Raw genomic sequence first — 12,884 nt, 5'->3', positions numbered from 1 at the left:
CTCCACAGTGGAAAACTGGCACGCTCGGCATCATGACTACACGTAGGAATTGGCTGGTAACGGGACTCATTGCCCTAGATTGGGTCAGCGCAGGCTATGCTAGCCCTCATGTCGCTGTGTCTTCTCAACCGACTTACTCTTCATTCACATACACCCAAGTGACTTCAGGTGCCTATGCCACGCCGCTATCGACATCTGTGTCTTTTCCCACACCAATTGCGCCACCATTCAGCAAGGCATCTACCTTGCTGCCTAGCGACCTTACCTATACTACGTACTCATACGACCCATCAGCAACGATCACGTCGGACGGCCAGTATGGTCAGAGTGCGTACGTCAATCTCTGGCAGAACTATTCGTTCGTGAGCTCCCCGCCGTTTACCACCACAGCGTCTGCCACTCCGGTTGCCAAAGCCGAACTTGTGCTACCCCCTGCGCTCTACAATGCGCCTCCGGATACAGGCTTGAAACTGCCAGCCGATTTTATCTGGGGTGTCTCCAGCAGTTCTTGGCAGATAGAGGGCGGTCTCCAACTGGAAGGTCGCGGTCCCAGTGTGCTAGACAGTATCGGCAATGCGTTGTCCCCGGAGACCGCTGATAGGAGCGACGCCAACGTAGCGAACATGCACTACTTCATGTACGAGCAAGACATTGCCAGATTAGCGGCTGCGGGAATACCATACTACTCGTTCTCGCTGTCTTGGCCGCGCATAGTACCCTTTGGTGTGGCTGGCTCACCCATCAACACCCAGGGCCTGGACCATTACGACGATCTCATCGACGCCTGCCTGAAGTATGGTGTCACACCGATCGTCACTTTGAACCATGTCGACGCGCCTACCGCCGTGCAGGCAGACCTGGACTCCCTGCCCGAGAATTTCCTCTACTACGCCAAAATAGTTATGACCCGATACGCGGACCGAGTCCCGTATTGGGTGACGTTCAACGAACCAAACATCGGCGTGGGAACTTTGTTTCAAAAGTACCAAGACCTGACAAATGTACTTATCGCCCATGCAGACGTGTACGACTGGTACAAGAACACACTGGGCGGAAAAGGCAAAATCACGATGAAATTCGCCAACAATCTAGCCATGCCCCTGGACACACAAAACTCCTCGCACATTGCCGCAGCATCCAGATACCAAGACATCCTGTTGGGGATAATGTCGAACCCACTTTTCCTCGGAAAACAGTACCCAGATGCAGCCCTAAACACAGTGGATATGATGGAACCGCTCACAGACGACCAAATCGAGCACATCCACGGCAAGATCGACTTCTGGTCCTTCGATCCCTACACAGCTCAATACGCATCTCCCCTGCCACAAGGCACGGAAGCCTGTGCCTCCAACTCCTCCGACCCCCTCTGGCCCACTTGCGTAACACTAAGCAACGTCCAAGCCAATGGTTGGCTGATGGGTCAAGCGTCAAATGCTTACGCGTACCTTGCGCCGCAGTACGTCCGCCAGCAACTGGGCTATATCTGGAATACGTTCCGCCCGTCGGGGATTCTGATCGCGGAATACGGGTTCAACCCGTTCCTAGAGTCGAATAGAACTCATGATGCGCAGCGATATGATCTGGAGCGGACGCTGTACTATCAGGATTTCCTTACGGAGACTTTGAAGGCCATCCACGAGGATAATGTTAATGTTATAGGAGCTTTGGCGTGGAGTATAGCTGACAACAATGAGTTTGGGAGCTATGAAGAGCAGTATGGGTTGCAAACTGTTAACCGGACGGATGGGAAGTTTACGAGGACGTATAAGCGGAGTCTCTTTGATTATGTCGATTTCTTTCATAGGCATGTCCAGCTTGCGTGAGATAGGGCATGTGCTGGTAGCAATGGGTGATTTTGGGCCAATTCGTTTTCTCAAGATGACACTATCTTGACACTCCGATATTGGCCTACTTTCCATGGCATAGTCAATGACTATTGACGCCACCTCCTTATTTGTACTAGAACTTCGTTGGCTTGGGTGGTCGATATTCCAGGAAATGGTCATTATTTCATCTCCGTATAGTTATTGTTAATGTCCAGATCTTGCAAATGAGCGAATCTACCAAAAGCATGGGCGAGTACAACAGGAAACGTACAAAAGTTCTGCGGCGCATGGTAAGTATCACAATTAGCTTCGTCTCGCCTTGTTATCGTGGCGACTGTGCCAAGTTTCAGGTACAGGAACGGTTCGCTGTTCGGCTGTAGATGCTTTCTGCCAAAATGAAAACCTGTCAGTGTATCTTTTGAACCCCACGAAAGCTAAAACATTGGCCACAGTGGAGATAGTGACAAAATCACAAAGAGGTGAACGATAGCTAATGGCGGCGGCCCTTTCTTGACATGAATGCCGACCTCACGACGCCTTGAGCGCATCGGAAGCCATATGTAAGTAGTCCATGCCCCTCTGTCAGCATGGGTTACATGCTTCTTGCATGCTACCATCATGTGGGAGTATTACTCAAGAAAAGTTTTGTTCATCACAGGTGCCTCGGGCTTTCTGGGAACGGCCCTGGTCTACCGCATCATCTCGCAAGCGCCTGTGGCTCATATATATTTGCTCTGCAGGGGTGGTTTGCCGTATGTATGATTGCAAATCTATAAGTATTGACCGTAAGCTTATGCTAAATCAGGCGTCTGGAAGAAGTATGGCGTCAATACCTACCCTCCAAGTATATCGAGTGCCTCTATGATACCGAGCTTGTCACTGCTATCAAAGGTGATATCCTCGAACCTAACCTTGGTATCGACGAGGGTCATCTTCAGGCCTTACACAAACGCGTCAACATCGTCATTCATACGGCTTCACCAATTAACCTCATGAGCTCCTTGGAGAAGTTAGCAAACCCAGTCATGCATGGGAGTGAGAATGTCGCCCACTTTGCCTTACAATGCCATCAGCTCGATCGCTTCGTATACGTTTCAACGGCATATGTAAACGCCTTCCTTTACCAGGAATCGGATGATAGTGACCCCTACGTAGAGGAGACAATTTACCCTCTGGGTCGCGGATGGATATCCGACGTACGGGACGAGTGGGAGCAAGTACAGCGAGAAGGCGACTCGCAGGAATACAAGGCGCACAATTTTCCCTGGCCCTACGGCTACGCCAAACATCTGACGGAGCGACTTGTTCTCAGCAAATTCAGCGCCACCGGTGAAGCAGGGAAGCTTCTCATTCTCCGGCCGTCGGTGATAGCACCCGCCCAAACCTTCCCATATCAGGGGTTCAGCGTACCGAAATCAACACCAACGACGGTGTTCGCGGCGGGTTTTACTCTCACTCCGGTCTTAGTCGCCCGTGTGGCAAGTCGGGCTAATGACCCTGACACAGAATCAACGATCGACGAGGTCCCCGTTGATGCTGTGGTGGATAGGCTGCTGGTTCACCTTGCGAAGGGAACAACGGGGCCTGTTCATGCAGTGGTTGGCACAAGAGCGCGATACTCATTCCAAACTTTCTGGGCGCAGGCGATGGCACTGCGGAAGTTTCCTTGGCCTCTATGGAAGGAGTGGTTGCATGTGGATTGGCGGTCGAGGTTGCTGCACCCGACTGCTCGCGTGTATGTCATATATGCGGCTTCGTATAGATTCTCCGAAGCGAAGACAGTTTCACTGTGGAAGAGCCTGAGTGAAAAGGAAAGGGCGGAGCTGCAGTTGTTCACATCAGGGTCCAGGAAGGGAGTGGACCTTGCAGCGAGGGAAGACCAGATCCGGTTCGTTGCGGGGCAGTTCGCCGCGAAGGGGTTTCTTAGACGGATCTTGTTTAGGATGTTTTATGCATCGGGTTTCTTCTAACGCCGATTGCCTGGTACGCTATGTTTCGCGAGGCTTGGATAATAGCCTCACGCCAGCATAGTCGGAAGCCAAATAACATCAGTCAACTGTTTGTGCATAGATATACTTATTGCAAAATAGGAAAGCATCTCTCTGTTAAACACTACAGATGATAATTAGCCCAATTCGAATTTAAACCCTCGTAGAACTAACCTGTCATTCAGCCCATAAGCAACAATACATAGGCCAACTCCGCAAACGGCACTCTAGTTTCACAGCAAGATCTAAGCGAAGACCCTTGGAACACTAGCGTCCATGGAGGTTGTGAGAACTAGTTCGATGTAACATTAAGGGAGTCCTCGTGGTGGAGATTCCCAACGGCCCCTGACGCTGTAGCCGAGTTGATCGGCACGTCTGCCAAATCATAGCGACGCTAATCTGGAACCCGAGGGAATTGCTTGTTTCAGCTTGATTACCGACAGGAACAAGATAATACTAGGGTTGCAATGGCATTTGATCGGTATTATCAATCATAACTTGTTGGGGGTGGTGTAGACGATGGTACAGTATCTTGCATGATTTTGGTGATTGTAACGATGGGGTTGGGGATTTGGGCGTATAAATAGGGATTGTTGGACGGGCGTGTAGTTGAAGAGGAGTGCTAGTAGAGCAGAGCTAATTGAGTATTCACACCTCACTTACCGATTTTATTCTGTTTCCATTTTCAAATTATCCCTGGTCGCTGGTCGATTGTACATTCATTATAACTGTGTGTTTCCTGTTATTCCTGGATGAGGTCGTGATCGCAAAGCGCGAAGGAAGCATACTGACAGCATTGCCCTAATTATTGCCAGTAGTCAACCCAATAATCCACCATTAACACCGTCACCATGAAGTCCATCTCCGCTCTGGCAGCCATCATTCCTCTCCTCCCCGTGACGGAAGCCCTTGTCGGTCTCGACTGGAGCGCCACCAACATCCCCTCGACAGGCCTGAGGGACATCACATTTCCCATCTCCATCGCCAACGCCCCGCGCGAAGAAGGCTTCTACTTCGCCCAGCAATTCAGCTTCAACGGTGTCTCCGACGTCGGCTACACAGGCCTCCAACCTCGCCCGGACGCCAACGGCGCAAGCATCATCCACGCCGTCTTCTCTAGCTTCGTCCCCGGCAGCACCAGCACCGACGAGAACTGCAGTGATGGCGCCGACGGTGGTGCCGGTGTCAGCTGTGCCGTCGAGATCCCGGCATCCTATGCGCCCATGTATCATCTCGTTATCAAGAATACCGAAGGAACAACCTGGACCGGAACGCTAGTGGACACCGTCAATAACAACGAAACTCATATCGGAGAGTACACACTTCCCTCTGGAACAGGAGGCATCAAGGAATCCCAGGTTGGGTTCGTCGAGTATTATCCTTGGAATGCTGTTCCTGAGCATACCTGTGATTCGTTGCCTTATACTAATGCTACCTTCTTGAACCCTACCTCCTCTGAGTCTGGTGTTACGGCTACTGTGGGGAGGCCATATGAGTATGGAGATTGTGAGAATCATGCTGGGTTTGATGTGCAGGAGGTTGAGGATGGATTTGAAGTTTCTGTTGGGTTTTAGATCCGGGTCTTTTGTTGGGTGGTTGGTAGGGTGTTTTTGTTAGTTGGTGTCTTGCTTGGTTGGGGAACTGGGTGTCTTACCATTCTCATGTGTATACTTGGAATCCCTTGATATATGACAATCTTTGCAAGAGCTGGTTTGGTATTATGGTTATTGTTCCATTGGAAGATTGGAGATCGGTGACTCACTTATGTTGATTCTTCTCCATTCAGTAGTGCAACTCGACCACACCAATATAATCCGGAAATGTCTCGTGGCTTCGTAATTATTGAGTTGATCCCAAGAATATCCATTGTCAGTGACCCATCTGTGACATACACATAATATAAAATGCCTGCCACTTACTAGCAACAAGAAGAAATGATCGTATATATCCCAGGCCCGTCCCTACCACCCTTCCAAGGCCGGGAGTTGTGATTGTTGTTAGTTGGTAGCTTGGTTAGTAGTGATAGCCCAGCCCCTTCCCAACCTACCCAGCCGAGGCGTGGGATATGGGGATATACGTACCTGATTTGAGAAAGTTGTAGATGTCGTTGTCACTGGCCCATCCGTACCACCCAACCAAGGCCAGGTTGCTGCTAGTCGATAGTCGATGGTAATGGTCGAGTTGAGAGGATCGATTTAGTCGAGTGTCGATTCCCTGGCCCATCCCATCCGCCCAACCAAGGCTATGTCGTCCTTACTATCCAGCCAAGGGTGGAATCGAGATTAGTATCTAAGGTTAGTGGGATAGCCCAGGCCCTTCCCAACCTGCCCAGCCGAGGCCTAGGTTATTTGGGAAGTTAATACTTACCTGATTTTTGTGAGAGTTGAACGTCGTGGACCCAGGCCCGTCCCAGCCACCCATCCATAGGCCGGGTCGGTCGTTAAAGTATGTGATATGTTTGTTGTCAGAAGAGACTAGTATGCGTTAGTGAAGATTGTATGCAAAACCATATCTGTGCCTTACCGTCAATGCTATCTCCATCCTTTGGCTTGAGTCCGTCTCAGGTCTGATATGATGGCCTGTTGGAAGCACCCAAAGTATCGAATGATCATTTTGTTGAGTGAGTGTTTGTCGTATCCCAAGCCCGTCCCAACCGCCCTCCCATGGGCTTGGTTAGTCGATATAAGAGAGTCATGTTAGCAGTATAACCCAGGCCCATCCCGACCACCCATCCAAAGCCAGGGTGATAGTTAGTAACTCAAGTGAGTAGGAAGGGGGTATACTTACCTGATCCTACGAAGATATGTAGTCCAGAGTGCAATCAACAAATGGCCACCATTCGCTCAACGCCTCATTTCGCTTAGGCAAGAATACACCCCAGCCAACTGAGTAGAAGAACACTAGGGACAAGCTCTAGGACCTGTTCCTAACTTGACAATTTCAACTGTGATTCACCAATGAAGCGAGGTGTGGGACGTCGTAGCTCGACAAGTTCGATGCTTGCCTTATAAACATCTCATCGGCTATATCGTGGATCCAGATAACGATCGATCATCTTGGAGGAGTGTAGTAGCCAAGTGATAATCAATTGTTATCCCCGAGTGGACCCCGATAATGATCTATCATCTGGAATATGTTGGAAGAGAGACGATATCCAGATGATAGTCAATTATCTTCAAGGGGGTCCAGATAATGATCGATCACCTGAGAGGAGTGGAGTATCCAGATGATCGTCAATTATCCTCGGGTGGATCCAGATAATCATCTATCACCTTGGAGGAGGAGGAGGAGGAGGAGGAGGAGGAGGCGGGAGATTATCCAGGTGATAGACAATCATCTCGAATCATGTCCAGATCGTGATCAATCGCCTGGAGTTGTATCCAGGTGATAGTCAACAATCATTGACTGTTCGGTATAGCCGATGAAGAGATGTTGTAAGGCAAGCGATAAACGTGGAAAGATAACATTCCATACCTTGCTTCTTTGGATGAATTGCAGTGAAATGCCATAGTAGAAACAAGTTATCGAGTTTATCCCTAGGTCCTTCATTCGTTGGACTGGGGTATAGGCTTGCCTCGCTCGATGAGGCGTCAGACAGATGGCCAGCGTCAGTTGATCGACGATTCCCTGGACCATGTCTACAAACTACAAGTCGAAGTCGATAGTTGGGTAGTTGTATCTATGTCAGTAGTAATAACCCAGGCCCATCCCAACCACCCATCCAAGGCCTGAGTTGATGGGACGAGTACATACCTGATGGTTTAAAGACGTTTTATCTGTCCCAGGCCCATCCCTACCACCCACCACGGGCAGGATTAGTTGGTGTAGTTGTATCTTGTTAGTAGTAACAACCCAGGCCCTTCCCAACCTGCCCAGCCGAGGCCTGGGTCGATGGGAGAAGTACATGCCTGATAGTTTAAAGACATCGTATTTGTCCCTGGCCCGTCCCTGCCACACATCCAAGGCCAAGTTGTAATTGACAGTCGACAGCCGACAGTTGAGATAGTGGAGTAGTTGATTAGCGGATGTTGTCGATTCCCAGGCCCATCCCATCCCACCCAACCATAGGCCAGGTTATATGATTGGATCCTAATGTTAGTAGCGAGTTGCCCAGGCCCTTCCCATCCTGCCCAGACGAGGCCTGGGTTGATGGGGATATACTTACCTGTTTGTGTGGAGACAGCGTGCCTTTCCCTGGCCCGTCCCATCCACCCGCCTAAGGCTAGGTTGTTATCGATGATGTTGATGTTTGTTGTGCCCACTGAGGTTGCTTCGTGTTGTATTGTCGATTGTCGAATGCCCACCCGCCTCTGCCCAAGGTGGTGTCAGGTCAAGCGACGCCTATTTGGCTAAGCCGATGTTATCCTGAAACCCGCGTTAGTTACCTGTATGAAAAGGATGAGACACACACCTCAGTAGATTGGTTATATTTGCTTGTTGCGTTCGATGGAAGCGTGTTGTTTGGTGTCTGTTGAGGAAGAAAAAGAAGGAGGAGGAGGAGGAGGAGGAGGAGCATGAGGAGGCCGGCAGACTCTGTGTCCGGGGGGGGGAAGGTTCTAGGAAAGAAGGAAGCGGACTTCAATTAGGAAGTTTCGGCGTGTATTTCGTCAATATTCTTCGCCTTCTCGATGGATTTCGTCCCTGTGGTCTTCCCAGCAGGAAGCTACGTCCTTTCATGATGGTCCTCTATGATGCAATGAGGATGTAGACTCTGAGACGTACTGTGAAAGGTATTCCGAAGGACACTGATACAGAGGCGGTACCATACAACGAAGAGTAGGCTTACTGATCAACAACAACGCAGGGCAACTACTGGCATCTATGCCTAAGATGCAATCTTGTCATGATGACCAGAGTCCCCAATTAAGATAAAAATTAAAATCATCCCTATTGGGATCCTTCGTATTAGGCTGCCCAATCCTACAAGAGATCCACACGATAGATGACGATCCATGGTGTACTGGTGTATGTTATATAGAGTATAAGGGATAGGATTGTACACGAATTTTCCACTCTTTGCACAAGTCATAGCTCAAATGAATGTATTTAATGAGCCAGTAATGCCTTCGACTAAGAGCCTTTAGGTATGTATGACATGATGGACCCCCTACGCTATGTCAGATTACTCCCGAACACACAAAATATGCTACTAAAGTAATACTTTGATTCTACACTCCCCTTTTAACTTTGAGCCACCGGCACGGATCCTAATCCCTGCAGCTTTTTCTCCGACCCGCTGGGTCACTAACCCCATTTTTTGTCATGAAGCTCGTAGGGCTACTAAGAGTTAACTCGCCTTCGAGGAGGGAAGGAGCTCCCAACATCGTGGTTGCTGATTTGCGATTGATGGATCTACTGCTGCCCCCGGATCTTCATCACTACTACTAGTAGTCCAACTAGTAGTTCTAGTACCGATATGCTTGCAAAATCCTTGCGGGGTGTATCGCAAAAACCCCAATCCGTCTAATTTCTACAAAACCATGGTTCCAATGCCGGTCAGGGTGGAGTATAAGCGGCTTACAATATCACACGAGAAATTGAATTCTGATCTTGCATACATATCCAGTACATGTGCCCTCCCATGCGCCGTGCCTGACTCCTCCTGGCTCCTAGATAATTTCAGAAAGGTCACTGAGGGTTGATGGCAGCATCGCCAGTCGTATCGGAAAGTCCGAAGTCAACCATCCCGGTGCTCGGATGGTCGGACCGGCAGAATCTGTTGAGATCATTGATTGATATAATAGGAACTAACTAGGTTAAATGAACACTTCCCCACAGATGGAAATAACACCTAACGTCTGGCACTCATTGTCCGTCTTCTTCTACCGGAGTGGGGAGTGAGTGTTTTTCTTAGGGCTCAACTTCAATAGTTCCCAACGCTGACCCACCAGATTTTTCGAGAACCAGCAAGAAAGGTAAGGCTAAGTAGTAGTACCTGGCTAATGACAATAGTTCTTGTCTTGACTTCCGCTTAGATAATAGACGCATCGTGGTTTTGTTGAGTCGCTTGCATGAAATGTGGGGACGCGGGGAATCTGTTAACCTTCCTTTTCCGCTTATATATCGATCGTCGCATGCCGGAGAAACTTTTTTTGGGGAGAATCGGACCTATCCGAAATGAAATCAATCACAGCCTACTAAATATGCTGTGTATTCGCGGGTTATACAGGATCTGACCGAAAGACTGAGCAGAGAGATTATGATGGACAGGCAACACTATTGTTTCAAAAGCTCGTCCAAACAGCAACGACCCACTAGTGAGCAACGATGGAGTCTCAGGAATTATGTAGACACGTCGTCTAGTTTGTTTTGCATATACGGAGTAGGAGGACTTTTTTTTTTTCTAGAACCTTACCGTAACAATCGAACTGTCGGCCTACTTTGTCCCGAAAGCCGGCTGGCTAGCATAAGAGAGTATGCGGAGTGCTTCAGACTGAGGGGATTTAATTTACTCGCTACCACAGTGAAGAAGTGAATATGACGCAAGTGCCGATGGGACACCCGCGAAACGGCCCAAGACACTAGTCTGAGGATCGGCAGTGATCGACATTCGTGGGATAAATGTTTAGGGACATCCGTGTGCTCTCCTACTGGTTATGAGGTGGCATATTGGAATGGGTTGTAATACAGCTCAATATCATTAACGTGATGTTCTGGGAATATCATATTCTCAATATACTGACTGGACGGGGGAAAACTTGGGGATTCTTACTGACAGGCAATTTAGGTTATTAAATTTAATGAAGCAATGACGCCAAATTCGTCAGGATCCTTAGACAGTTTAGACAGTGGAGATGCCGATCCCCGAATGGTTCGGAAAACCCGAGAATAATTGATATTCTCGTCGTTGAAAGGAGAATAGGAGGACCAGGAGGAGGTTTACGGAGTACATTGTGATCTGTACTGGTAACCGCCTATGGGCAGCGGAATTTCCGAATATGTCTGCTCCTGCGATGTGAGAGTATAAGTAGAATTGTCGAATGCCCTCACGGTTCCTGAAGAATGGACTCGAAAGGTGTATTGATGCCAAAGCCAACCTAAACACCGCCGACCACAATGAACCTCCTTCTCCTAGCTGGATTGTTGCCCCTTGCGGCTTCTCAATCTCTGTCGGATCTCTACCTCGAGAACGCCCCGTCCTCACCTCGGCCATACATCATCCCCCATTACGCCAACTCCCATGCAGTTACGATTGGCAGTCAACTCTACCGTTTCCCGGTCACCGGACCATCCTCAGACTATGCGTTTACGCTGATGAGCACCAATGCCCCCTACAGCGGCAGTCTCGGTGTGCTCCCGCATATCCACCGCAAGCATTACGAGAACTTCTTCAATTTCAAGGGTCGCTTCCAGCTCTGGGCGCAGTATGGCGAGGAGGAACAACAGGGACGCTTGTTGACACAGGGTGATTATGGGTCGGTGCCGAGGAATACCACGCACACCTTCCAGATCTTAGACCCGGACACAGAGATGGTTGGAGTGATCTCTCCGGGCGGGTTCGAGTGAGTCTAGAAGCCTTCGATGAGAGAAAAAGGACGACAAAAGAGAATGGGCTGATCAGGATATTTGTAGGGACCTCTTCTACAACCTCGGTACAAACTACACCTCCGCCACCAACACACCCTATGTACCACAGGCGACCAATGATTCTTCGGCTGCCGGACCGGATGCTGGCGGAATTTCCGGTCTCGAATCATTCGACGTCTATGCTCAGCTTTCTTTCGAGCCGCGTCGGGACTTCGCCAACGGCTCTGCGCCGTCGGATGAGGGCTGGCACACAGAGGACGCTGCCCTCGGCGAGCCGGGAAAGCCCTACTTCATCGCCAACAACTATGGCCCGAAGTACCTCAACTCCAAGCACGGAGCGTACCAGATTATCCAGCCGCTGGTTACCAATAGTCAGGCACAGGATACGAACTTTACCATGTCGACCATTATTTTGAGCCGGCAACGGGCGTCGAGTTCGGCACCGACGTGGTCCACAGCCGGCGCCACAGCGTTCGAGGTCCTGGAAGGATCCGTTCAAATTCAGATCGGCGACTATCCTGTTGCTCAGCTAGAGATGGGTGATGTGGCCTTCGTGCCTGCAACGGTGTCGTATAGCTATTGGACGCAAGGATCATATGCGAAGGTGTTGTCCGTCAATGCTGGTCAGGATGGACTTAACCAGCAATTGATTGGCGAGGGGAAGGATTGGGGATATCCGACTTTTCCACGTTATTAATCGACAGTTATGGAGTACCAATTAGCGATCTATGATTGGTGTGAAAACGATGTACTGTAGTGTATATAGTCCTGATATTTATCTTATGATTGAGTTTTTGGATTGTCTAGCCGAGGAAAAGCCGCCGGTCGCATTGGGTGGAAACGCGCCCGTTCAGAGTCTAATGATTCTAATCCCCCCCAGCTATCCCTGCCAGAGGGCGTAGGGAAGCTTTTAGTGCTCGGTAGTATTGTATAATTAGCATGGATGTCTGAATGCACATCGAGTCGTTGACCACTTCACCAGCTGCCAAGGAGCGGGGGTTGCTTGGCAAAGAGAAGGAGACTCGTCTCTGAAATGCACAAGGACGGGATAAAGTACAAATTTGAACTGAAATGACAAGGCGAAGGACGCCGTCAAAAGACCTGTATGCAAAGTAGAGCACGTCGCCCCACGTCCCACATTCATAGCTGGGAAAATAGCCGCCGCCTTGGCTGACTATCAGACCAGGATCTCATGCCATGTGCTGTCGTCATAGGCTGTTGAACTCGGCCGGGACAAGGGCTGCTCCATAAGATGGATTAATTTTAGAAGGAATATTTGAGTTATTATCGTATCCTTGCATGTATGCACCAGGGATCATCTAGGACATGAACGGATGCTGGAGAAGCGAACGACACGATGGTAACGGTGTGATAATGCAGCTTCACTGCAGTAGTTCAGTTTATATATAGAATTATGGATGTATTTTAATTACTAAAAAAACAAAAAGACAGCAGGGGAGGACGTGGGAGTTAACTGTCTATCAGACTCCACAGTGGTTGAAAGGCGAACAGGAGGGATACTTTTATTAGGGCTATCCTT

At 49.4% G+C, this 12,884-nt stretch overlaps 4 protein-coding genes across 4 annotated transcripts; all 4 read left to right on the top strand.

Moving 5' to 3' along the window:
- Positions 1-32: 32 nt before the first annotated feature.
- On the top strand, positions 33-1,917 carry BDV27DRAFT_168017 (glycoside hydrolase superfamily; the record flags this gene model as incomplete). The annotated part of the gene is made up of 1 exon (XM_032074660.1): positions 33-1,917. One exon carries the CDS (start codon positions 33-35, stop codon positions 1,824-1,826), a length of 1,794 nt encoding a protein of 597 aa, XP_031931570.1. The 3' UTR covers positions 1,827-1,917.
- A 530-nt stretch (positions 1,918-2,447) lies between these two features.
- On the top strand, positions 2,448-3,799 carry BDV27DRAFT_168016 (fatty acyl-CoA reductase; the record flags this gene model as incomplete). The annotated part of the gene is made up of 2 exons (XM_032074659.1): positions 2,448-2,581; positions 2,635-3,799. The coding sequence occupies 2 exons, from the start codon at positions 2,448-2,450 to the stop codon at positions 3,797-3,799; spliced, it is 1,299 nt and encodes a 432-aa protein (XP_031931569.1).
- Positions 3,800-4,668: 869 nt separating this feature from the next.
- On the top strand, positions 4,669-5,391 carry BDV27DRAFT_168015 (uncharacterized protein; the record flags this gene model as incomplete). The annotated part of the gene is made up of 1 exon (XM_032074658.1): positions 4,669-5,391. The coding sequence occupies one exon, from the start codon at positions 4,669-4,671 to the stop codon at positions 5,389-5,391; it is 723 nt and encodes a 240-aa protein (XP_031931568.1).
- Positions 5,392-10,471: 5,080 nt separating this feature from the next.
- Positions 10,472-12,418, top strand: BDV27DRAFT_42834 (cupin domain-containing protein). Its single transcript, XM_032076617.1, has 2 exons — positions 10,472-11,319; positions 11,390-12,418. Exons 1-2 carry the CDS (start codon positions 10,874-10,876, stop codon positions 12,039-12,041), a joined length of 1,098 nt encoding a protein of 365 aa, XP_031931567.1. The 5' UTR covers positions 10,472-10,873; the 3' UTR covers positions 12,042-12,418.
- Positions 12,419-12,884: the final 466 nt, after the last annotated feature.

Source organism: Aspergillus caelatus (genome assembly GCF_009193585.1).
Source record: "Aspergillus caelatus strain CBS 763.97 unplaced genomic scaffold BDV27scaffold_22, whole genome shotgun sequence".
Classification (NCBI taxonomy): Eukaryota; Fungi; Ascomycota; class Eurotiomycetes; order Eurotiales; family Aspergillaceae; genus Aspergillus; species Aspergillus caelatus.
The sequence above is the reverse complement of the archived record's forward strand: the minus strand, read 5'-3'. Positions and strand labels throughout refer to the sequence as shown.

Excerpts from the sequence above, each read along its gene's own strand:
- BDV27DRAFT_42834 (XM_032076617.1), top strand. The coding sequence starts at position 10,874 with ATGAACCTCCTTCTCCTAGCTGGATTGTTGCCCCTTGCGGCTTCTCAA. Across the intron at positions 11,320-11,389 it reads ATCTCTCCGGGCGGGTTCGA|GGACCTCTTCTACAACCTCG; the intron begins GTGAGTCTAGAA and ends GGATATTTGTAG.